The 26,636-nt window shown below is 38.8% G+C and overlaps 1 protein-coding gene across 1 annotated transcript in view; it reads right to left on the minus strand.

Annotated features, from left to right (window-relative positions):
- The window catches only part of LOC106888420 (guanine nucleotide-binding protein subunit alpha-14), an 83,704-nt gene that overhangs the window by 36,782 nt on the left and 20,286 nt on the right, over positions 1-26,636 (minus strand). The window contains exon 2 of the mRNA XM_014942648.1: positions 11,390-11,574. Coding sequence (XP_014798134.1) covers positions 11,390-11,536 — 147 coding nt within the window. The 5' untranslated portion in view covers positions 11,537-11,574. The remainder of the gene's footprint in view (positions 1-11,389; positions 11,575-26,636) is intronic.

The raw sequence follows: 26,636 nt of genomic DNA on the forward strand, positions 1-26,636 counted from the left end.
GCACAACAGTAATAGTAGCAGAGAAATTTATCTCAATTTTTGACATGGATACAACCGCTGTAGGAATTCCAAATAGATTCTGGAGTTCAAAACCCGTGGCCAGATAGGACATCCAAGGAAGACTACAAGCTCACATGGTATTTCCCCTTCATGTATATCTGCCAGAATCCAACCACTTCCAGTTCAGTGAGGGTGTGATCCATATGTGGTTTCTATGTATTTAGTAACCCCCAGGAGAGTTCCTTTCCATGAACTTGACTGTGACTGCTTGAGCTCATGAACCTACATGCTGCCCGCAATCAGCAAGGAATTCTAAAACTTGACTAATTTTCTGTGAAGAACCACCCTTTTTTGCTTTCAGTCTTCATTTTATGCTCCACAGTTCTTGATGTTGAAGAAATGAAGACTAGCTCAACCTCTTCTAACACTCACTATGCTACTCCAGGTTCGTAGACCACTCTAACCGCACCTGACCTTTCTCTTTTCCAGTCCTTACTGACTTGTCTTCATGGTAACTATATCATAACTTTGTTCATGCTCTTCCAGGCCTACTATATGTTTTTAGCAACAGGGAACTGGAACTTCACACAATAATCAGGGCTTGGGTGAGCAGAGGGTGATACAGTGACACAGAGGTCTCCATTTCCTTCTTATATTTCTTAGCTTTCTTTTTTGACTGCTACTGAATGCTGAATTGACATTTTCATGGAATGATCTATTAAGACCCCAAAATATCACTCTTGAGCAGCAACAGTTTGTCACTTTGTGTGAAATTTGGATTTATTTTCCCTATATCCACCACTTAACCTCTCTTCACACAGATTTTCCTTTGCTTTTTTATTTATCTCATGCAACTCTTTCTCGCTGACCCTCGTCTTTGCTACCCAAACACCCAGGGGAGTACTCATAAAAAAAGTGTGACAATGGCATTCTTTCACCATTCAGGACAACTTGCACCTCCACAAAGGACACTGTCAGAATGCCAGATGCCAGAATGACAGAAGCAGCAGGAATCACTGGCCTGAACTCCACTGTGGCTGTATCTATTTTAATGTAGAGCTCCCAAACAAAGCAGGGAACAAAGTTTCCCAACTGCCTTGTGCCCCTCCAAGCCAGGCATCATGTCACATTGAGACTTGGAGAAAAGCTAGCTTAGCCACCCTGCCTTTTGATCTTTAGCCTACACCACGAAGAAGCTTGGAACTGATCCTGATTAAAGGACTGGAGCCATGCCTAATATGTGCCATCATGAGAAAACTGGAACTATCAAGGGATCAAAGAGAATAAGCACAAGTAACTCAATCACTCGAAGTGCAGAACAGAAAGTTACAGATGACCTTTCAAGATAACCAGCAAATATGTAACAATATCCACATGCCAAAAGTGGAAGGTTGGCAGGGAAGAGAACAAGGCGCCTTTTCCACCCACTCCTATGAGAGTAATCTACCAGTAAAATAGTTTACAAATAATTGAAGTGAATTTACTATTACAGTGATTCTTATTTTATTTTGAATTGGAGCATAACTTTTAGAAAAACAGCCAAGCTGGAATGCAAGGAAGTCCTACAGTCTGTGTTGTACAGGAAATCAGACCAGATAATCGCAGTACCATCTCTCTAGTCCACTATGTTATTCTATAATGCAACTGTGTGCCAAGCACTTTCAGGGCATATTTGCATGGCATAACAGAAAAATAGCAGTCAGCTTTTGAGATACTTTTAAGAAAGGTTATCTCTTGGAATTCAGCACAATATGTGTTACGTTCCATGTATTTAATTTAATTTGTTCCTAGCAGGAACACGGAGCAGAAGCCAGCAAAGCAGGGGAATTACACGCACATATCTAGCATCAAAAAGAAAAGGAGACACTCAGGAATTTAACAAAGAACAACTAGAAATAGAATTTTACCTTATACAGTATTAACCTTTATTTACTTCTTGAATTTCTACTCCTTATTCTAGTTCATTCTTCGTCCTCTGTTCTTTGAGTCTCCTACACTGCTACCTTAAGCTTCCCCAGCTGCTTTCTGATCCCTTATCCCAACAATTTATTTTTGTACAAGAAAACTTTAACGTTCCCTGTGGTCACAGTGGTTATCCATGAAAGATTCCAGTAGTTTTTCTACTTTTCTTGACTTGGGGGAAAAGACAAAAAAGTCTTGTCAGTGTAGTCTTTCTACTAATAATTAAATGGTTCTACCACTAAAGCAGAAATAGGTTTTTACCTTTCACAACTTTCTTTTTGTGACACCCACAGTGTCTGTAGCCCTGTATAATTAACTTCTCCCCACTTCTGCTCATCAAACAGTTGTCCCTTTAAGTAGAAGCAAAAGAAACAAACCAAAGAGCAGGAAGAAAAGCCTAGTATTTTGGTAAATCTCCTTACAAGTCTCTTTAAGACTTGCAAACTCAATGCTAGATAGTCTTGGTTTTGCCACACAATTAATACAGGACACACAATTTTGTAGCTCACAGCTATGGAGGTCAGGTCTGCAAATACTAGAAGGACCTCTCGGATATCGAGAGGAGATGAGATGACACGAGACGAGACCGTTCACTAAAGTTGTAGACCCCCTCCACTTCCAGATCTCTTTTGCCCTACCTACTTTCCAGACTACCTCTTCCCACACTCCTCCAAAGGCGATATCCTCTCCCCAGCCTGTCCACCACCATCCCTCTAGAGTTCAGAATGGTTGAGGTTGGAAAGGACCTCTGTGTCAGCCCTCCTCTTTTTCTGACTACTGTCTCTTATTCCATTAGCCATCAGCTGCCCAACACATCTAACTTTTTCCCAGAGACAAGCTTTAGCTCATGGTAGCGCACGTGGTATGAACATGTAACTGAAGTGCTGAACTACCTCAGACACTGGTGTGTAAATGCAACTGTTTATGTGAAATTCTGCCAGGGTAGCTGCCATCTAGCACTTGTGGCAGAAGGCTTGCAAGATGGTCAGAGTGTTTTCACTGCAACGATGTGGACAAATAAGTACTGTGAGTGCTTAGCAGTTAGTATCAGTACTCTTCCATTAATAATGCCATTGATGGCTTATGTTACTGGAGCTCCTCTCTCAGGAGAGTTTTGGCAATGCACACAGATTTTTGGCATCCTTTTTAAAGTGTTGTCCATTAGTCATTAGTTCATACAATCAATTTGTTACACTGTATTCAACTGAACATTTTGTATTATTACTTATGCTTTCTTAGACTTTCTTGCCTTTTCAGATTCCTTGGACACTTAGACTTAGATTTCTGTTTTAAAAGAGTACTTGCCAATTCCCCAGAATTTTCAAAAGATGTTTTAGCCAATATTTTCAGAAACTATTGCAAATTACGAAAAATAGAAATTTCAGACTTGTCTAGAAAGCTAAGATAAATTTTTGTTAATGACTAAGAGGTAAGAGGAAAAAACAAGATATACCAGCAGCACAAACACATACAAAATCACAGCAAGAACAAGAAAGAAACATACCAGGCACAAAGCATGCAACTACTTAATGTTTTTTATTGTATGGTCTACCATGCAGTCACAGCTTCAAACAGAAACTCCCTGGTAAATTAATATTGATGAAGCACAGTGAACAAGGTTTACACGCAAAAAATCCATTGGGCCTCAATTTACTGTATTCTTGTTGCTCTATGGATGAGTAAATAAATACTGGTTTAAATGTCAAAAACAATGAAATCTGCACTTTACATAACCAAACAAGACCTTCATAGACTCTACTTGGCAGCTACTGAGCACAACACCTATTCAGAGTCGTCCAGCCCTTGCAAACAGATAACAGCGATAACCCCACTAGACTAGGAAAGTTTCCTTGTCACTTTGGCAGCATGGCCTCCAGGCAGCAGCAGGCATGTCTACATGCCTCTAAATCCATCTCCCAGTCAAACATGGAATTGTAGAAATGTCTTGCAAGAAAAAATAACTGACAGCATGCAAAGAGACATCCAGTAACAGAGTAGCATATTCTGCCCCAAAAAGTGTAAGAAAGATGGTCAAACACAAAGGCTTTCTGATCAGCAGCAATACAATGGTCCTTAGGACCATTTCATACAGTGTGAGAATATAGAAGTTAAATTCATGTAAAGAACAATATCCATCACGTTTCAATATGCATAAGGAAAACAAACAAACAAACAGAGTGAAAAAAAAAAAGACACCATGGGGTTTGCTGGGAAACTGACTAACACTAAAACCACTTCTTCATTGTGGCAAATTCATTCCAAGGCATAATTTTGTCGGCAGATCATAAATCCACAAAATGTGTCACAGACTTTAGCACTAAGGAAAGAGCAGGCCTAGAGGAATTTTCTAGCCGCTTCTCTTTCTGAAGTGGCTTTTTCATTTTTAACATGACAGCAGATGCTGATTTAAGTAATTTTGGCTGAGTTGCTACTAATTGGTCTTTTCATCTGCCATTAATTTGTCTTCTTGTTCATTAAGAAATTTAATTGCAGCAACGTAGAAACTTGCCAATTTTCCTTTAGAAAAATACCCATTAAACTTTCCATTAAAAAAAAAAATCCTCAAATTTTCCATTCCAAGAAGTTAGTCCCAGATTCCAGTAAATATTTCTATAAAATAGCATGTCATTCTTCTAAGAATTAGGAGTTTTCAACTGTGCGCACTCACTCATTTCTCTCTTAATAAAAAGAGAAATATGTGAGGAAGACCGCACAAGAAAACGTCATGAACTGGAAAAAGTTGTCAGCAAAACCAGTCACACAGCCTTTCACATAGAGAACATGTCTTTTATACAGCCAGTTGTGTGCAGATATCAAAAGCCTCCAGCTGCGACACACATTTTCAAGTATCTTCCTCTCAGGACTGATTAAACCTCTTGCTCCTCATGCCAAATCCAAAAATGCAGACTTTTGTCTTGTTTTAAACATTATTTTCTTAGGGCTTTTGACAAATCAATCATTTAAAAAAATGATAATTTATCGTTGCTTTCTGATTCAGAGTAATTTTTTCCTTATTCTGCTGACCAAGGGCTCTGAGAGATGAACTCTGGCTAGTTTTGTTGTGACAACTACGGATGTGAAGTTGCCAGATTGAATGTGGGTGAGGGAGTAGGAGTCATATGCTTCCATCCTGACTCTGATGCAGAAGGAGCAAGTTTTGACAAAGAAACCAGGTGGGAAAACATATTCAGCCACATACAATGACCTTGTTTCCTCCATAGCAAAGTTTTGTCACTTTTAATCTCTTCTAGCCCACAGCAAAGAGAATAATTGGACTCTGCTCCATCTTCTGCACCATTAGCAGACCTATTTACCAAGCTTCCCTTGGTTTCAGCTGCCAATAAGTAATGCTTTCACAGCCACAGAGGCAGCAATGGAATTATTCAGCTGTTACGAAGGAAGGAATATAGGGAACAGAAAAGATATTTGGTCTGCAGACCATTATTCTGCTCTGAAAAGCCAAAAAATCTTAACCACTTGTACATACCCTTCTAGTATTTGCCCTTCGATGCAATCTGTCACTTCAAAGTACAAAATTAAGACTGCAGTCTTCACTTACAAGCTCTACATCATTAACTATTGTCTCTCATCACCACTTTCCTTCCTTTTCATTATCAGTTTAGTTCTTATCTATATGTATTACTTATGCCAGTAAAATTTATAACATGGTGAAGAGGAGAACTCTATGCAATGGATTCACTGCTGGCTGAAGAGCTTCCGCCCAAACATTCATAATGCACTACAATGCATGTAATGCTTGTATACTTTTGTATGTTATGTTAAATGCTGCATAGAAACAGTAACTATAAAGTTAGCACATTTTAAATGAAGGGCCACATCAACAGAAAAAGCTTCAATGAATTCCAGAAGATACAGAAATGTCAGTTTCTGGAAAAAGTCTAACAAAGTATCAACTCTGAGAAGTACCTGATTTTGGTAGATCTACTGGTGTACCTCTGGCCAAACTTTTGTATTTATCAAAATATATGCCCTATTATTGGTCAGAAAACTTCTGACTTTTCTCACCATGAACATAATATCCACCAGGTTTTACTTTTCTTAAAAACAACAGAATTTAAAGTACAGGTGCACTTGCTAGTGTTTTAAGAGAAAATACATTCCTTTTAAAGAAGGAAATACACACCCACCTCAAAGATCAGAAGACTTAAGAAATTAAAAATCGCCACTATCAGAATTACAACTCCGTTTAGACACTCTAACAACTCAGCTCAGCCCAAACTTTCTTAAAAATCCAGAACATACCCACAGTCTTTCTTCCATCCTTCACTTCTCTGCCAGAAACCTAAATGTATATGCTTTTTAAGATGTAGTTTTTTCTCCCTTCTGTTCTTCTGCTTGTGATATCGCTCCAGTTACAGTTTTTTATTTGTTTTTCCAAAAACATCCACAAGGCAGTTATAATTAGCAGCAAGAATTGGAAAGGTTAGCTCTGTTTCTGGTATGCTAAACCATCTCCCTTAATGCAAGAGACCAAAAGCCAAATGGAAATATATAAAAAGTAAACATAAGATTTTACTGGCAAAAAGGAAAAAAACCCAAAAGATCCCCAAAACACAAAACAAAGCAAAAAACCTCCACCTTGAAGTAAACAACAAGAAGACAACACAAAACTTGGAATGAATTTGTGAATAACTTAGAAGGAAAACACTGTTAAATTTCTGACAGCTCTGAGACTTTAAAAGGCAAAGAAATACCTGAAGATTTCTAACCAACAGCCAATTATTTGGAAGAACAAATGAATACAGCAATTTAATTAGAAAATAGGGAAGTGTGTAGCTGGAGCTTGCATGCTAAGAAAAAAGGCAAAAGGGTGTCAATATTGCTTTTGCATCTAGGTCTGTCTAGAAATTATTTAGGAAGGAAGTCTGCCAGCAGTGCATGGTTCTGAATTTACCAAAGAAGAGGAGGAAGAAACAAAAAACAACTCTAAACCTAGCCAGTCACATTTACTTAAACTCAATGGAGCAAAGCAAACAATGACGCAAACAACCTCTCTAGAATTGGCAGGGATAAGTAAATGAAGTAGATTCACTCTCATCAACAAGAAGGCATAGTAGAGAAACATAAGTTTTTAAAGAAAAAGGAAGCCATGGTCCATAGATTTACAGGCCTTTACACCACTAACATAGGCCTCAATATAATTTGTAACTACCATTATTGTTTATAAGGACAGATGTTAACTACGACATACCAGAATAAGAACTCCACTGTTCAGGGCAGTGGTATTACTGGAAACAGTCCCATTACAGGTCTGGCAATTTTTAAATACAGTAAGGCATTCCGATGAATGTGACCATAAAAAAACAAAATAAAACAAAACAGAACCAAAACAAACAAATAAAAACTTCCCACACAACCTCAATAAGCCCCACATATTCTAATGCCAACAAACATGCACACAGTCCCAACTGAGCACATGCACATCCCATATGTGGCAGGGAAGGTTGTCATCTAAGAAGTGGAAAAATATCCTTCCTGTCTTCCACTTGGAGAGCAGTTAATTCAGTAACATGTTTTGTATTTGTTCATGTAAAGCAGCATACAATTTTAATCCCTCAAAGCAGATAATTAATCTCCTTGCTCTAGAATGAGTCCACATTCTTACTCAAAAATAACCTTACAAAACAAAAACTACCAAGAAAAAACTATGCCCTTCCAAGAAGGAAGCAGAAGGTCTGATGTTGAGTGTCCAAATCTCTAAGAGTATGATGCTACATGCTCATGCATGGGCAGATAAATCATATTTTTTGACTGAGTGAACACCAGTTTCTTCCACAGGTACTTTAGAAAGAGCCTCTCCTCTCTTGACTCTACTTTTACTTCAGTTGGGTTACATGGAGAAGCTTTCTCCTTTCTCTAAGTAGCACTAAACTCTCTGAAGCCAAGAATTCTAGTTTTTTAACTTCAATGGAAGTTGCATGGAATTCTGCGTGGAATTCAACCAAAATGAGACCGAAGGTCCAAAGACAGACACAATTAGTCTGGTCACAAAAGTTTCATTTCCTTGTAAAATCAAACTGAATCCTCTATTTAGGATTGTCTAGACCCAGATTGTGTGCATTGGTCCATAATTTAACATGGTTGTTATGAAGAAGGATGCAATATGTTTCGAAATGTTTTGAATTAGTGTCTCTATAAAATAAACCACTAAAAATACATTGAGACTGCCTATAAATTCTAGCTCTTTTTCACCTGCATTAACACTAGCACAATGAAAATCAGTTACCAAAGTAACTTTAAAGTTAAATTTTATTGTAATAAAAAAGTACTTTTAAAAGCAAAAAGTAGTGTTAATAACATCAGACTACTCTTAAAATAAAGCACCTGCTAAGAGTGACTTTTCTGCTAACATTTAAGAAAATGAAGCAAAGAAAGAAAAATGTTGTGTAATTTTCCACATCTTCAAATGCAAACATGCAAAACAATCAACCAATAATTACTCTTCTCCGTGTTTTCCACTTGTTCTAGCTACATGACCTCCTTCAGTAATTCCCAAATCTCGTCTTATTGTACTTGTCTTTTTGCATTCCCCTTTTCTGGCATAAGTTAATTACCTATCTTGTAAATTTCACCTGGCATTGCAGTACTTCTTTCATTCAGATTAGTTTTGCTGACACACACTCATGCCGGGGCAACTTTCAAAGACAGAAGGACATGAGATTACTACCTACTGAAACAAGAAATATTTTGGAGATGCAACGTGATGGCCTCTTTCTGAAATGCATTTTTACATAGTATTCTGTTTTTCTCCTTAGGAAAAAAAGTAATTATTCATAGTGCTACAAAGATCTGTTGTTAATTGCAAACATATGCATTGTCATCTTAACAGGGTATTTTAAAAAACAAACCAACCCACAACAACGGGACTGAATTCCTATTCTGTGATCGTCATCCTGAACAGATATATAAAAAGGCCTTCCCACTGGGCTAAGTGCATACTTATTTTTTTTAAAAAAAGGCAAATAATTTCAAATTGCTAATTTTCAGAGAAAGAGATAGGCTATCATTAACCTTCATCTTGCTTTTTGTTTGACAGTCTCCTATTATCATATGGAAAGAAGTGGTGTGTGTTTGTAACAGTAGTTGATTCAAGCCCTCACAGAAAAAGACGATCCTCAGAGACTGTAAATCATGTTATACTGGAACTGGCTACTTAATCAACACTTGGTGTATCAATTTCCACTCTATACATTGAGAAGAGTGACCTATAGATAATAAATATTACTTCTTCCACCCTGCCAGCTAGTTTACCTCTACTACCAAATTGTATAGAGTGAATATAACATGAAAAAAGGACAGGAGGGGAGAAAAAAGAAAAAAGAAACAGTCCATTCTAAACTGTGGGGTTTAGAAAGTACTATAATAATTACTTGTATTACTAGGTTCCTAAACACCTGCAGGATTTGTTCTTAAAATATACTCAGAATATGCTATGATACCTTCCAACTTCAAATTGAGGCTAAGACAAAGTATCCCAAAGAACACACCACCTGAAATTAGGATAAAAATTGCCTGCTCAGATAAAGGTCAAGCATGACTATATAGATACATGTTTCATCCAAGCAACTTCAAATCAGCACAAAGCAAAACCCTTTCTTATCTCAATGCGGCATCTACAGAAAGTTAGACCGTTTACTTAAATACTTGCAATTGGCTACAGCAATAAGAAACCTCTTTAAAAACCACCAACAAAGTGTGCAAAGTGTATGGTTATTTTCATGCTGTCTCTCAAGAGTTTCTCTGTGTGCATGCAGAAATGACTTTGCTTTCTAAATGCCACTGAAGCTGAGCCTGCCAAACCGTGTTCTTACCGCTTAGCACTTTGTTACCTTTAATAAAGCAGTGCAAGACCAAATTCTGCCTCTCTCCAACAACTGTAAAACAGCGTTATAATCTTCTGAATCTGAAAGACACTGGCAGCACAGCTATCATCAAGAACACAGTTTAGTCAGAATAGTGCGGTATGGGAACGTATCCAGCTCAGCTCTCAGAGCCCAGAATGAAAAAAACTTTGCTGCTAATTAAGTCTTCATATTTTGTTCTTAATAGCAAGAAAAAAAGCCAAACAAAACTCAGTGAGAGGCAGTGCACATGTATTTCTTCAAGTAGATTTTGATTACCAACATTTTTATCAAAATATACACATCCAAATTAGGATGAAGGATATTCACAATCACGTTTGCTCTTTCTGTAGCTGCCACCTTCTTAAGCATCTAAAGGTGTTTCACAAACAACAACATATTAACCATCAGAATATTTTTCTTATGTAGGAACAAATTACCCTAATAACTCAGCTCTCTGTGTCCAAAATTTGTTTTTGCTGACACCATCTCTTCTTTTGTAATAAAAAATAAAATTATTTTAATTTCCCATACCTTTATTTTAAATATTTCTGTCCCTTTTCTCTATAACTCTAAGGAGAAAAAATAACACAAACCAACTTAAATAATAAAAATTCTACTTTTTTTGTATTTTTCATATGCAAACATATTTTTGAATGAAAAGTAGGCTATCAAACTGTATTTTCTTCACATAATACTTAATAAACCCATAAATTCTACAAATTATTTCTGCCTTGACAGTTCCCACACAGTCTTCCCTATCTTAAAACTAAAATTTATCCAACTGGACATCCCTCTTAATTTAAACAAATATCACCCAATAATTTGCTTACATAGTTTTCATTATATTCAAGCAACTGATGCAAGAGATGGATGCAAAGGATGCAACTGATTTAACGAAAGCAGAATTTTTGTGTATAGTTGTATAATCATAAGCACTGAAACAAAAAATGTAATTGAAACTAAAAAGAGCTGTAGAAGACATTCTACATTTTCAAATTAGTAAGTACATAAAGCTTGCCACCAAATCGATAAAAGGCCTGCAGGTGGTGTGTTTCAAAGCATGCCAGCATCAAGCAGATCTGATATTTTCCTCACAGACCCAAAATTCCTCATTCTGGATCTCTATTGACAAACCAAGTCATGCTGTCATGCATAGGCTAACGCTACAACTTAGATTTAAAAAAAACAACTTTTTTTTTTTTTTTTTTTCCCCAATGAGTAGGCAGAGAAAACAAAAATTAACCTATGGCTTTCTAGGAAGTACTGAGTGAGTTGCTATGGTCTTAAATTTAAAAAAAAAAATTTTTTTTTTTTTTTTTTTTTATTTATTACCAGCTTGCAACTTTGAAAATCCTCCCTTTCTAGCCAGCTCCACCCCTGATTACTCTGCCCCTTTTTTCACTAGGAACTCCCCATTTTTCTGAAGAAACAGACAGTGGGGCACCAAACTCCCCATAAGATATATGGATTTTTAAGGTTCTACCTGCAGAAGGCAATTACTCAGACAATTTGTGTACAAACTGAAATAGGCTGAAACCAGAATTTTCTTTGTACTGGCTTACCTCATTCTCTTTGGATGTGTACTGTATCTTGAGAGTATCCATGGCTCTGATCATCGCTTGCATGGCAGTAAATATGTTTTGGTAAACCAGTTTTGTGAAGCCTTTCCTGTCTTCTTCTGTGTAACCCGATCCATGAATAATCCTCATTTGTTTAATGAACGTACTCTTGCCACTTTCTCCTGTGCCTGGAAGAGAAAGAGGAGAGAGACAAAAAAAGTATCATATTTGCAAATCCTGGCAGGTGAGAATATTTGTAAATAAACATAGAAAGATGTGCACCTTATCTGAGCATGCATAAGAGTCACCATTAACTGTACTATCATTTCTGAATTTTCCAGTCTCCATAATCTATATTGTTTCAGTCAAAAAAATTGTATTCCTGGGTTTGGGAGGACTTTTTGGTAAAAGATATATATATAAGTATCCTGTCATAATAGATCCTACAATGTTTAACCTAAGCATCCTGTGGGTAGAAGTCAGATTACAAACCAAGTGAGGTATGTGAGTGCAAAAGAAAGACATTTTGTTTGTGTGAGTATCAAATTCCTCAACACTGAGAACTTATTACAAAGTTTGTGTCCCATTTACACCTTAACAATAAAGCCAAGTCTGTGTCCCATTTACACCTTAACAATAAAGCCTGCCCTAATCCTGAACTTGAGGAAGAATTTTATCATTAGGCCACATTACTTAGTTTCACATTTCTACTAATTCTTATATAAATACTGATTGAAAACACGTTAACTGGAATTATAAAAAATGCATTCATTACTATCAGCTACCCTGGGAATTACTAATTCTATTTTAAAAAAACCTAACAAACAGATGTTAAAAACTCATACATTGACTTATATCATTCATATAATATTTTGTATATGTGTATTGCTATAAGCCCATTTACAGGATGTAACAATGTATTTCTTAACATTTTTCAGGACATGAGCCTTGTTCCTCTATTCTTTCCTATTAGCCTTACAACAGAAAAACGTCTGCACTGACACTTATCAAGGGTCCATTCAGGCAGTGTCCCATGCCAACCAAGCTTGTAAGTAGCCGCCAAGAAAAGAGTAAAAAGAAGGGCCAAAATATAAGACACCACCTCTACAGAACCTTCCCTGCAATTTAAAAGCTAGGACTTAGCTTAGAAGCTCATTAACTGAATGCTACCTATTTGGTAGTACTTGGGCAGGTCTTTCCTTAAAGCCATGGAAATTTTTTGCATCCTCAACACATTTTAGTAAGGCGTTTCAGAGGTCTATCACTCATGATAATGTCCTTTGTTCTGAGCCTGGATCCACCAGCTTCATTTCTGAAAACCTTCCCCCCATCCTTCTCTGCAAACTCTTGATCTAGGACACCTCTATCGCACTGTATTGGACTTACATGGAGAGGTGTTGTTAAGCAGGGGCGTGGGGAGTTGCTGAAGTGGTGGCTTCTGTGAGGAAATACCAGAAGCTTCCATGTCAGACAGAGCCAGTTTCACCAGCTCCGAGAGGAACCCTGTTACTGGCCAAAGCTGAGCTCATCAGCAATGTTGGTTACACATTTAAGAAAGGGTAAGAAAAGCCACGCAACAGCTGTGTGAGAGAGGAGTGAGAAAACATGAAAGAAACAGCCCACAGGCACCAGGGAAGGAGGAGGAGAGAAGGTGCTCCAGGCGCCTCTGATCTCTACTTTGGAGCAGAGATCCCCTGAAGCCCATGGAGATGACCATGATGGAACAGGTTATCTCCCTGCAGCCCATGAAGAACTACGGTGGAGCAGATATTCACAGTGCAACCCATGAAGGACCCCCTACCAGAGCAGTCAGACATGCCTTGAGGGAAGAGTCAGCCCATGAAGAGCTCAGGCAGAAGCATGCTGCTAGCAGGACCTATGGCCCATGGGGAACCTACATTGCAGCAGTCTGAAGTCCTGAAGGACTGCACACCATGGAAGCAGTCCCATGCTGGTGTGGCAGCTGGAAAGGACTGATGTTGGAGAAGTTTGTGAAGGACAATCTTGTAAGAGGGACCCATGCTGGAGGAGGGGAAGAGCATGAGGAGGGAAGAACAGAGATGAAGTGTTATGATCTGACCACGACTCCCATTCCCCATGCCCCGTGCTGCTCAGGGTGAGGAGGTAGAAGAGTAGGGGGTAAAGTTGAGCCTGGAAAGAAGGGAGGGGTGGGGGGAAGGAGTTTAAAGATTTCTTCTTACTTCTTGCTGTCCTTCTGTTATTGATTAGCAATAAGTTAAATCGACTTCCCTAAGTTGAGTCCATTTTGCCTGTGATGGTAATGGGTAAGTGATCACCCTGTGCTTATCTTCAACCATGATTTTTTTTTTTTCATTATATTTTCTCCTCTGTTCTGTTGAGAAGGGGGAGTGATAGAGCAGCTTGGTGGGCACCTGGAGGTCATCCAAGGTCAACCCACCACACATATTCATCTTCAGCTGTACTTTTTCTATGTTGAAGAGTCCTAACCAGGTCAATTCAGTTCTCAGGTGGAATATTCTCCATAGCTTGATCATCCCTTTGACTCTTGTTGAAGCTTTCTCAGTTTGTTGTTTGTGAGATATAACTAGAGTTCCAAAACTTCAAATACTAAGGTGCTGCCAAAACTTAGATTTATGAAGTGGCATCATGATGTTATCTGTACTGTAAGTAATTGAAAGAGAGAGAGAGAGCATGTGCTAGTTGTTCTTCATCTGCATTACTTTATACTGACCTAGAATTAACTTAATTGGCCACTTCACTGCCTACTTTCACAATATCCTCTGGCAACATTCAGTTATCCTTAGTAACTTGACTAACACTGACCAGAAAAATTCCTCTTTCCCATGATACCTTTCATTTTCTCTGTATTTCCTGTTATTCAGCATCAGTGTGATGTGACTGAACACATCAATACCTATCACACAGAGCTTTTATTATAAAAACATCACAGAAAGCCTTTTCTTGTTCTTCCCCAACTGAAGGATGATACAGGAACAAAAAATACCTGTTATACTTTCATCTTAAAGCCTTCACTGCAATTTTTCAAGAAGTTTGACACCCACCACGCTGAGCTACAGGATTTGCTTCATTTCTCCACTAAGAATTTACTGCTGGTAAAACAGTACTGCCATTAACAAACTTTCAGTAGTTTACACCTAGTACCACTAGGTGTCGAAAATATATCAGCACAAAGAGGAAAGAGTTCCTCTGAACATAGCATCTTTAGATACAACAAAGCAGGAAAATACTATGAGTCCCCACCTCATCATACCATATTTCAGTACCACTGCAGACCACACTTATCATGCAACGGCAGGGCTGCAACCATTAAAAGTAATAGCAAGCAAAACCCAGGTAACCTAGGCAAGTGTTCTGCGTTTTAATATGTTTATGTATCATGTATTGCTTTTTAATCAAGTAATAAATATTTAATATTTTTCCTGTAAAAAAGAAGATCAATATAGGTGTTCTTTCAACAATTGTTTGGGATTTCTTTAATTTTGGCACTGTATTGGTTCACTTGAGAGGGATGGAACATAGATATATGCTAGAATACATGTGAAACAAATTCCTGGAAGAACTTGTATTATATATCACAGCCCTCAGAAAGGCAGTCCTGGCACGTCAGGTTTAAGAAGTCAACATAAATACAATTCAAATTCAGTCGAGTTTAAAAACAAAACAAAACAAAACCCCACCACCAACTTTTTTCACTGCCAGTGGAACCCTTATATTTCAGAGGAAGACCCTCTGATCAATCCAGGCTGAATTTCTAGCCTAAGTTTTTATATAACTCAGAATAAACAGTGTTATCATATTACACCAGTACCCTCTACTAAAGTTTGAGTTAAAGAAAAACCATTGTGCAACATGTCAGGGACATGTAACAATGCCCTGAAATTAAATTTAAAAAATCTAATTTCGGCTTTTAAAGAAAGAGGCTTTTTTCCAAGCCCCACAGACACCAATGGTAGATGGAGCCAACTTTGAAGAGATCTTCATCTGCAACCCAAGCTAGAATTCTTCCCTTCCTGTATCCAATTTAATATTTTAAGAAACTTGACTAATGTTTTATTATTATCTGATTTATCTAATCTGTATCAACCTACAGAAAACAAAAATTGCCTATTGAAGTAATTTATAAAGTGGCATGAAATACACAAATAACAAGTGGAGCCATGCCGCTTCACCCCTTAACATCTCATAACCCTGAACCCTAGTTGTTTTAAAAGCTTTGTGCTCCCTACCCTGACCTTAAGTAGAGTGCACAGCCTTCCTTCTGTATTCTTCCTTCCAGCAACTCCTTACGTGCCTAGCTGCGCCTCTTCTCATAAACCCAGAATACAGAGTCTCTGTACAATTCCAATAATGCATGCTCTTTGCTTCTCCATTCTCAATAAGCGATCTAAAAAAATCTTCAGGGCTCATTAGCTTAACATGAAACAAGGCTCTTGAAGCACATCTTGACAGAGCATCATTTTTAAAAAGTGGCAGGGCTTTGAAAAACAGTGAATATGGAGTAGTCACGTCAATATGCATATTTGTGAGATATTAAGCCACAGATAACTGCATTTCAGGATGGAATTGCATGCATGATCAGATTTGGATTGAGTATCTGTTTAATTAAAATAGTTGGAAAACAAATGGAGATGTGCAAATTGGAACTTGTGTTTTAAGACTTCAGGCAGTGGGGCTTAAGAAAATGGAGTATAGTTTTTACATTAGGAATAATGAAAATGGTAATAGGGTAATAAAGAGCAGGTAGTACAGAAAGTGTAGAAAACAGAACAGTAAAATGTGGATGTATTATATACCTTGGAGGTACATAATCACTTCTTAATGCCATTCATTCTAGAAGCATTAGAGAATGGGGCACTTTAAAACATGGCTATATACCTTCAAGGTGCTGAATTCCTTTATTACAAGTTTAAAAAGATTATTTGCTCCAGGACAGGCCACATTTCTGACTCTCTTTACATGGGCAGAAATAATTATGAGAACAAAGACACCAACATTTAGTAATTAGACTAGATTTGTTGCTTGCATTAAAAACTAAACTATATTTAAATAGGATCTGCAATATTTTGTATTGCAGTTGTTAGGCTTGTTCAAATGACAGAATGAAACATCTGCCTATAACTGTAGGATTAACACTTTGATTTACGGAACTAAATGGTGCTAGTGAGCAAATGTGGGCATAACAAAAATGGCTTTAAAGTAAATAAACCTGATTTACTGAAAATTTATAAGGCTAGAGTAAAAAAACCTACGTTTTTTAAAATAACAGAGGCAGAAAAATTATGCAGAAGAGAAAGAAAATTTTTGAGGAAAGGAAAATCTTTATAGTCACTCAGCAATCTTGGAGGATTACTCTGCCCATTCTGTTAACTACTTTCATGGAAGTATCATATTAAAAGCTGAAATTAGCTTCACAGTATAATGCACACAGTTACAAGAAAACAAAGCCACAACTGTTTTGACTACTATGAAGCAGGGACAAGATAGTGTTTTTCATGACCTGGGGAAACGCCAAAGCAGATTTCATCTCTACGACTCATACATGGTTAGTTCTTGTTTTCTTCCAGTAGGAATGTAACCAAAAAATAAAATGTGTTTTCACTTCTCTTGTTCATTTACCAATGAGCATTCCTAAGATCTCTGGCAAGCAATATTTTGAAGTATTATCTGTCGCTTTTTAGTAACCAACAATACAAAAAAATCCCACCATTAATGTATAAGGAAACAAATTTGGTGGGTATGGGGGCTACGACGGAAACAAAAAAAAAAAAACAACCCCAAAAACCACAGCATTTCAGATACTCCATTCATATTCTGTAGGATTCAGAACCATCTTCCACATCTGTTACCAGGGAAACAGCTCTCATTCATTCTAAAATCCCACATGTTAATAGCACATTCTTGTGACTTTTCCCCCGCTGATGACAGGGAACATGATTAAGAATAAGAGTTTTGCAATTTCCGAAGTTAAATTAACAGAGGGAGAGACTCCAAACATATTTAATAATCACCATCAAAAGCTCTGTAGAGAAAAAAAAAAGTACTCTTTCTTAATGATTTATTAAGTCCATATGGACTACTGCTATGCATATAGCTGAACGTCTGCTTCTGCACTGGCACCACTTATTTGGCACCTACATAACTCACTATTTCAATGTTATTTCTGCTACTAAATATAAAGGTGAACGTTACAATATAACTGCAAATAAGCTGTTCAATTAAAGGATTCTTAGGAAACAACAACAAAAAAAGCTTATATGCATACATTTTGAGCGAGGAACAATTATATAAAGCAGAAGTTCCCTAGCTCATCCTGGTATTTTGTGCTCTAAAAAGCTCAGGATAAAGTTAGTCTTCATTCCATTATTCTAAGCCATTCCAAACACTTCACCTCCATCCACCTGGTGGCAACACTCCTCCTAGTGCAGCCCAGGATACAATTAGCCTTTTTTGCTGCAATGGCGCATTGCTGGCTCATCTTCAACTTGGTGTTCGCCAGGACCCCAAGGTCCCTTCTACTAAGCTGCTTTCCAGCCAGCCAGCCCGCAGTAGCTGGTGCCTGGGGTTGTTCCTCCCCAGGAGCAGCACTTTGCACTTCCCTCTGTTCATTTGCGTGAGGCTCCTGTCAGCCCATTTCTCCAGCCTGTTGAGTGCTGCCATCCAACCTAGGGGTCTGGATGGCAGCACAACCCTCTGGTTTATCACCTGCCCCTCCCAGCTTGGTGCCATCAGCAACCTTGCTGATGGTCCACTCTGGCCCATCATCCAGATCATATATTAAAATGTTAAACAGGATTGGACCCAGTATTGATCCCTGGGGTACACCGCTAGTTACTGGCCTCCAACTAGACTTTGTGCCACTGATCACCCCCCTCTGCACCTGGCCACTCAGTCAGTTTTCAATTCACCCTCACTGCCAGCTCATCCAGTCCATACTTGATCAGCTTCTCTGTGAGGATCTTATGACAGACAGTGTCAAAAACCTTACTGAACCACCATGGCCCAAGGATTTATGTGCAGCTTGCTTAATTCTTCTCTAACCTGATCCTCTTCCACCAAGGGTAAGTCTTCCTTGCTCCACACTTTCTGCCTGCTCTCCACGTCCTTATATTTCTGAAGACTTTTCTGACATCTTTACTAGTAAAGACTGAGGCAAAGGCGGCATTTGGTACCTCAGCCTTTTCCATGTCCCGTGTCACCAGGGCCTCTGCCCCATGCAGCAATCGGCCCATATTTTCCCTAGTCTTCCTTTTGCTCCTTAAATTCTTATAGAAACCCTTACTGTTGCCTTTGACATCCACCAGTTAGACCCAACTCCACTTGCGCTTTAGCTTTCCTAACCTCATTCCTGCATTCTCAGACAGCATCTCTATATACCTCCCCAGTTACCTGTCCCTTCTTCCACCTTCTATATAGTCTCTTTTTACATTTGAGTGTTGCTAAGAGCTCCTTGTCCATGCAGCCCTTCTAGCTTGTTGCTTGCCTCCTGCTTGTTGGGATGGACTGTTCTTGAGCTTGAAGAAGGCGATCCTTTAGTATCAACCATTTTTCTTGCATCCCCCTCCCCTTCAACTCCTTATCCCATGTCACTCTTTCAAGCAGATCCCTGAAGACGCCAAAGTCTGATCTGATGTCCAGGGTTGTGATCTCGATTTTTGCCCTGCACCCTCCACTCTGCTCTGCTCCATGGTCACTGCAGTCAAGGCTGCCTTCCATCTCCGCATCACCAACATGTCTTTCCTTGGTTTTGAGTATGAGGTCCAGCAGACAACTTCTCTTTGTTGGTTCCTCTGTCACTTGCGTCATGAATTTGTCACCAATGCTCTCCAGGAATCCTAAATTGCTTACACCATGCAGTGCTGTCCCTCCAGCTTATATGAGGGTGGAGGAGGTCCCCACTGAAGGCCAGGGCGTGCAAACATGAGACTACTTCAAACTGTCCAGCTGTTATTTATCATGCTTTCCTTGGGCAATGTTCTCATATCAATATGATCATTCATCTTATGCACTTCCAAAAACATTGAACTTAAGATACCCATTTACATACCCATCTCCCATTTATATAAGGAGATGCTACACAAAGCACACAGCTCATTTATAAAGAATGAAAGATAGAAGTTTAAAAAAACAACCAAACCAAACAAACCACAAACTTTTTTAAGAGACAGAAAACTGAAAGCAAGGCTCTGGAAAATTTCTGTAGCTGTGCAAAAGTTATATATCCAACAAACACAAAGCTGAGTCTGAAACCGTAACAGCTGAAACCTTCCAGTGAGACAAATGTCCAAAGCTTATTCTACAAGGCCATAACCTTTCAGCTCAGTTCTTTCTCCTGCACCAACAGGACTCAGAAGTAACTCACTGAAGTCAGTGGAACTAATCCCCTGAAATATACCGCCATACTAAAGCTCTAAATGCACAACTTACCTTAGTCTTAATAGACTTCTACAGGAATGAAGATTCCTAAATACTCTCTTCAGCTGAGCTCCTTTCCCTTTCAAGTAAGACAGAATCATCTGTCCCTTTCCTTACTCTTCACTATCAACTTAATAACTCCATTAAGATCCAAATTTAGTGGTGTAGCTACTTTGCAAGTTTTAAACTTATGCCACTATTAACACCACATTACACCAGCAGATAGTGGGGGGAGGAAGTGGGGAGGGTGTCTGTGTGTAATTGTTTCATTTATCAATCACAATAGTCTCACATTACTCATAATTGATTGACAGTGAATATTCCCCAAATACTTTCCTTCAGAACAGAGGCCACCCACTTCAAACTCAAGTCGGCTACTCAAGGCCATCTCTCTAGGTGTATGAGCCATGTCCATTAGTCCATGTTGTAACCCAGCTTTTGGCAACCTCAGTTATGGAACAGAAGGATGAGGAAAATTTACACTGTATTTGCACCAGAAAGACACCAAAGTTGAGGCAAAATTTGCCCGCAAAATACAATTGTCAGTAACCCTAGCTTGTAACTTACTGTAAGGCAGGTGAGAAAGGCAATGACGTCTATCATTGTTGAGTCTTTCCCTGCATCAAAGTCCCCTGTTTCAGATCAATACCTTACTTTAATATCTTACTGGCTTAGTTCAAGTACCTTTTCCAGATTAACCCATAAACAGTGAATGCTGCAGTTAGTGAACAGTAAAACGTCATTACTAGACAGAACTAACAAGAGGCTGCAACTGAGCTTGACGTTATAAAATAGGAAATAAACTATAGACATGCACACATTTATACAAAGCTTTTTCATCATTGTAACAGCAGCTGTTTCAGGAAACATTCACATGTTCCAACCACTGACTTTAAACTGACTGTAACATACACACAAACCAAAGACAGACTTTCCATAACACTTCCTCAGTGCTTATTGCCAAGTGCCTTTAGTGCTGTGGCTACAATTCCCGGGTACATTGCAGGTGACTGACTTCAGCAAAGACAACCTTAAAACATAAATGTACTGGGCCTCAGGATGTGCTCATTTACAAATATCACATGCCCAGGAAAAACAAAACAAAACAAAAGGTGTATCTGAGATGAGAGTTTTGGGTGATTAAAAAAACATACCAAATTTGCTATTAACTCCTTAGAAATGTATCCATACTACGATCAAATTTAGAATGGTATTAAAATTCCCAGTAAACATGTTACTGGACACACACTCATTTCTAGCTGTGGTGCACAGAACATGCTAAGGCATGAGATGTTCTTTCATAACTCTCCTGGTTTCAGCTAGGATAGAGTTAACTTTTTTATTAGTATAGTGCTGGTATAATGGTACGTCTTGGACATAAGATGAAAATACACTAATGTTGATAATACACTAATGTTTTTAGTTGTGGCTAAGCAGTCAAGGCCTTTTCTGCTCCTCACACCATCCCACCAGACAGTGGACTGGAGGTGCACAAAAAGTTGGGAGGAGACACAGCCTGGACAGCTGACCCCAGCTGACCAAAGGGATATTCCAAACCATGTGATGTATATAAAGCTGGGGGAAGACAGAAAGTGGGGAAATTCAGAGTGATGGCATTTGTCTTCTGAAGTAACCATTACACATGACGGAGCCCTGCTTTCCTGGAGACGGCTGAACATCCGCCTGCCCATGGCAAGCAGTTGAATAAATTCCTCGCCTTGCTTTCCTTGTGTGCATGGCTTTTGCTTTACCTATTGAACTGTCTGTATCTCAGCCCATGAGTTTTCCTCATTTTTCCAATCGTCTCCCGTTCCACTGGAGAGGGGGAGAAGTAAGCAAGTGGCTGTGTGGTCCAAGTTGCTAGCTGGGGTTAAATCACAGTAACAGCAAACCCCGAGATGTCCCTTTACAGCTGTCCCTTTACAGCCACCTCCCTCCATAAAAGCCCACATCGTGCCTTCCACATACACGGGTGGCTCACTAAGGCAGCAGAACTCTGCTGTGACAGCTGATCCTCAAACCTTCAAAACTTGCTCTGCCACCTGGCTCACAGCAACCAGCTTCCATTCTTTTTGGCACCAAGCGCTGAAAAGCCTAAGGCATTTGTGCACAGCAGGTTCAAATGTACAGGCTAGAAAGATAAGTGGACATTTCTTTTTTTCATTTCTGTATGTTTATGCATCTCCCTCTCTTTCCCAGAGATTAAATGAGAAAGTGGACAGAAGAAAACTACCCAGCCAAAACCAAGGAGTCTCATCGCTTCTGTGAGAGGCAAAAATACGGTGGGGATGTGGAAACAGTCTGTGTTGAGCCCCAGAACAGAACTGGAAAAATTCTCTCATTCTTTATTGGATGGACTACAGCTGGCTTTAGTCACAGGAAAAACAAAACAAACAAAAATCCCCAAAACACTGTAAAGCTGGCAGTTACACTATAGTAGAATAATTTCCTACACAATGCAGAAAAACTAGTGAAAAGTAAAAAAAAAAACAGTAGTAATCTAAGGAGATTATCAACACCAACCAGTAGTTTTTAATATTTAAATATTAGCATTACAGAATCATTTTGGCTGGAATATACCTTTCAGATCATCAAGTCCAACTAGCACTGCCAAGTTACCACTAAACCATGTCCCTCAGCACCTCATCTACACATCTTTTAAATACCTCCGGGGATGGCAACTCAACCACCTCCCCAGGCAGTCTGTTCCAATGCTTGAATATTCTTCATATTTTTTAAAAAAATGGAAATTCCTAAATGAATAAGAGAATTTTAATGTCACTTTATTGAATAGCTTAGTGAAAATGTTAATGAAGGTCAAGCTGCCATAGCTAATGAAAAGTTTTACACAGGCAAGCACAGAGAGAATCAGTAAGTCTGAGACAATTGCATAGAGTGGCACATTTTGTGATAGTATTGCTTATTTCTAAATTATCCTTCATGATTAAGATATTACTGCACAATAATAATCAATAGAAATAATATTGAGGAACTAATCTGAGCGACACATACTGAAGTTTCTGAGGTTTTCCCTCACCTTTCCTCTTTCACCCAAATTCATCCAATGATTGCTAACTTGTGCTTTTCAACTACTAAACTATAAAAATCTTTCAGTTTCTTCTTTGATGAAGTATATTAACTTCTAAATGTACTTGTACTGGTATTCCTGGAAAAGCTAAATCTGCTAGCTGTTTTTATCTGCATTATTCACACTGAATTGAATCTTCCAGGAAAAGTCAGCAAATTCTACCTTTTGACTTTAGCAAACTGAAGCGTATTGCTTTTATTCACCATAACACCAACGTAGACTACAAGAAATCATGTAAGCATCCTACACCGCTATTTAGTTTCCTAATCTTGCCGCAGCTTCCTCCCAGGTACCACTGTCTTTCTTCCCTTTCTTCAGGGAAGCAGGCTGGGCCAGAGAGCCTGCAACCTGTGTTTTTGATGGGTGCCGTATGTTTAATTTCCCTTAGCTGGCAATGAAGAAGTGGCTGTGCTTGTAAGAGATTTGTAAGCAAATCTCTGTGGGCTACAAGCACTTCAGAGTTAATCCAGGCTTCACATTCCATTATGCTGAACCGGGACAATGCATCTGACAGAACAAATGCATGTTCAAGGAAGCAGAACAAAAGGTAGACTTGTATCTTTTCCTTGAACCAAATATTCCTATTTTCTGGGATTTCTCAATCCTCACAACAACTACCCACCAGCTTTCAGCATGGAAATGCATTCTCTTAATTTAAATTTCATATATTCTTTTTAATTTATTTTAAAAGTCCTTTTTTTCTACTTAATAAAAGGAAACAGTGAAACAGCTTCCAAATGGAAAATCTTTTGCTGATGCAGGATGTCCCGGATTATGCCAGTAACAGTTTATATTCTTGGTGTTGTGTGTGTAATAGGAAGTACTGTAACAAGCAGGAACAAAAATTAAACACGAGAAAAAGCTTGTTTAAAACTGACAAAATCCACCAGACAACAAGAACTCCAAATACATGTTCTTGTCTTACTAGACTATACTCCGTTAGTTGCTAGCGGAAGGAACAGGTCCAGTGCAAATGGAAGTGCCAAAACAAACTAGTTAAGTGCCTCATCTACCATAAATGATTAAATGTCAACCAGACTCGTCCTTTGCGTTTCATCTCTTCTACTCCCTGTACAGAGTTAGCCTTGACAACTGCTACAAAGACAACTATTTCTTATATTCAGTGGTAGGACAAACCTTTTCTTCCCAAATGTTCATCCCAACAGTCTGAAACTGACTTTTTTTTGTTGTTTTGTTGTTTCGGTTTTTTATCAGAGCTAGGTTGATGGTTGGACTAGATGATCTTAAAGGTCCCTTCCAACCTAGACAATTCTATGATTCTCAGTAACAGTAATAAAAAAACCCATAATAACTAACGCTGTTGTTAATGTACTTCCTGAAATCCACACCTGACTTCTAAAGGCAGAAGCCTCTAAAAACCAGTACAACTGATGCATGGCTTTGCTTAGACAAACACAACACCTTCCCTGCATTTCACAACAGCCATGTCAAAACTGAGTGTGGATGCTCAAGCAGTGACTCCCACGGTGCATGGAAAGGTGTTGGGGAAGCAAAGGGGATGACCCCAGTGCTGCTAAAAGTCATATGCTTGCACTTGTTAAGGACAGTGAATACATATGACTTTTTACATTAAAAACTTAGGCTGTCACAGCAGCTACTTAGCAACTTCTGAACATTTTTAAAGCATCTAGAACTAACAGGGCACACAAGTTATTAAAGCTGGTAAACACATGACTGCACTTCATACCACCACTTTTCAATTTGCTTAGCACATGCAATGCCCCCTCACTATTTTTTCCCCCAAAAAAGCTCTAATCTCAACACTTCCTTTCCACAAGTTCAGTGACAGCAACACCCACTTTCTGCATTGTATGGAAACACAGCCAGTAAAACTGATCAGCAAAACTTTGGCACTTGGCAAGGCCAATCTCCACTGCTGCATCTGAGAGCCAAGCAGAATATCAGGTCCACCGTGTCTAGCATACCAGTGTAGCTGTAGCTCCTTGTTCCTAGGACACTTGGAAGTTACCACCACTAAAACATTATGTGCATCTCCTTCTATCCCCACCCACATCACACAGCAATTTTGAACATGCATTCAGTTTTTCATCTCCTTGTTTCTTGCTTTTCCTACTCTGCCAGACTATTTTAAAACTAAAGACAAAGAGAAAAGCCTAGAAGGAATCTAATATTACATGAAACACAAACTTGCACTGAAAAATTATAAGAACCATGATAATGGCCTCTTTTTAGCTATAAGGAAGAGGTGGCAACAGTGCATCGATAATTTTTTTAACATGGCAGAAAGAGAGAAAGTTGTTCTTTACATAGCTACAGCTGCAGATGACAAATAGGCAAAACAGGAGTGACAGCATATGACAAGCATTGTTAATTTCAACTGCTGCTGATATTTATGCTGTTGTAAAAAAGGTGCTTACAAATAAAAAGATTAAAACAAAAACCCACCACACCAGGAAGTCTAGCTAGAATCTGAAAGAAACTTTATGTAGTCAGCAGCTAAACACTGTGTATCCGTAAGTAGCCTTAGATTTGCCAGAAGAGCTCCTCTGTGTCCTTCCAGCAGTGCTGGGAGCAGATCTTTCCACAACCAAAGTGAAATGCAATCAAGACTCTCACATGTCACATCCACTGCTTACATCCTCCACATCAATTAAACCAGCTGTGAAGACGGGAGAGAATCTGGAAAACAGATTTGAAATCAGAAGCCATAATGCACTTCTGCTTCACTACCTAAGGGCAGTTAAAACTTCACACACAGCCGGCACCCTTATTCTCTTAAAGTTAGACCGGCAGTGAAACACAAACCACTTCGGTGCCATGTGAACGGTGACCACAGAGCTGAACTTCAGCTTTTCGCATGTGTATTTGGCACAAACCCAAGAGAAGGTGTAGGGGGTATCCGGACAAGACCTGTGATACATGGGACAAAACCAAAAGCCTAAGCTACTCACAAGACAAAAAGCAGAAGTGGGGAGATCAGCAGCACTCGGCATTCACAGCCTTTGAGCTTTATCAAAAGATCTATTTGAGGCCTAATCTAAACACTAATCTAACACCACTTCCTCAGAACTGCACAAAAGTTTTGCCAGGTCATCTTATAAACACGTACAGGTTGATACAGTTAGCACTTGATTTAAACTGAACTTTTCCAACAAAATTTAACAGTCGAACTACCAAGATCACTTTCTTCTTTTTCCCCATGGAGGAAGGAGCCTAACTGCTTCTGAAAGATCTGAGCAAGTTCTCTTGACTTTATATGAAACTTAGACACTTGTCTGAAATAATTTAAAAAAAAAATAGAATTAACACTAATTTCTCCTGACTTCCCTCTAAATCACAAGCATTCTCCCATCCTGTACAATAATGATATCTCATATGAGGAGAGGCTGAAAGATCTGGGACAGTTCCCCCTAGGGAAGAGTAGTCTCGGGGGGGGGTCTTATCAGTGTGTGTAAATATCAGCTGGTGAGAGTAAAGATGAAGCCAGACTCTTCTACCAGTGCCCAATGACAAAACAAGAGGCAGTGAAGATATACTGGAATACAAGAAATTCTGTTTAAACCCAAGAAGAAACTTTTTTTAATGTTAAAGTGACTGAACATGCAACCAGTCTGTCCAGGGAAGTTGTCTCTGTCTTTGGAGGATATTCAAAACCTAACTGGACACAGTCCTGATAGCCTGCTCCAGGTGGCCCCGCTTTGATCAGGGGCATGGACAATACAAACTCCAAGACTCTGTGATTCTACAACTGTGTGGATAAAAACA

The sequence above is a fragment of the Calidris pugnax genome, unplaced genomic scaffold (assembly GCF_001431845.1).
Source record: "Calidris pugnax isolate Ruff unplaced genomic scaffold, ASM143184v1 scaffold109, whole genome shotgun sequence".
Classification (NCBI taxonomy): Eukaryota; Metazoa; Chordata; class Aves; order Charadriiformes; family Scolopacidae; genus Calidris; species Calidris pugnax.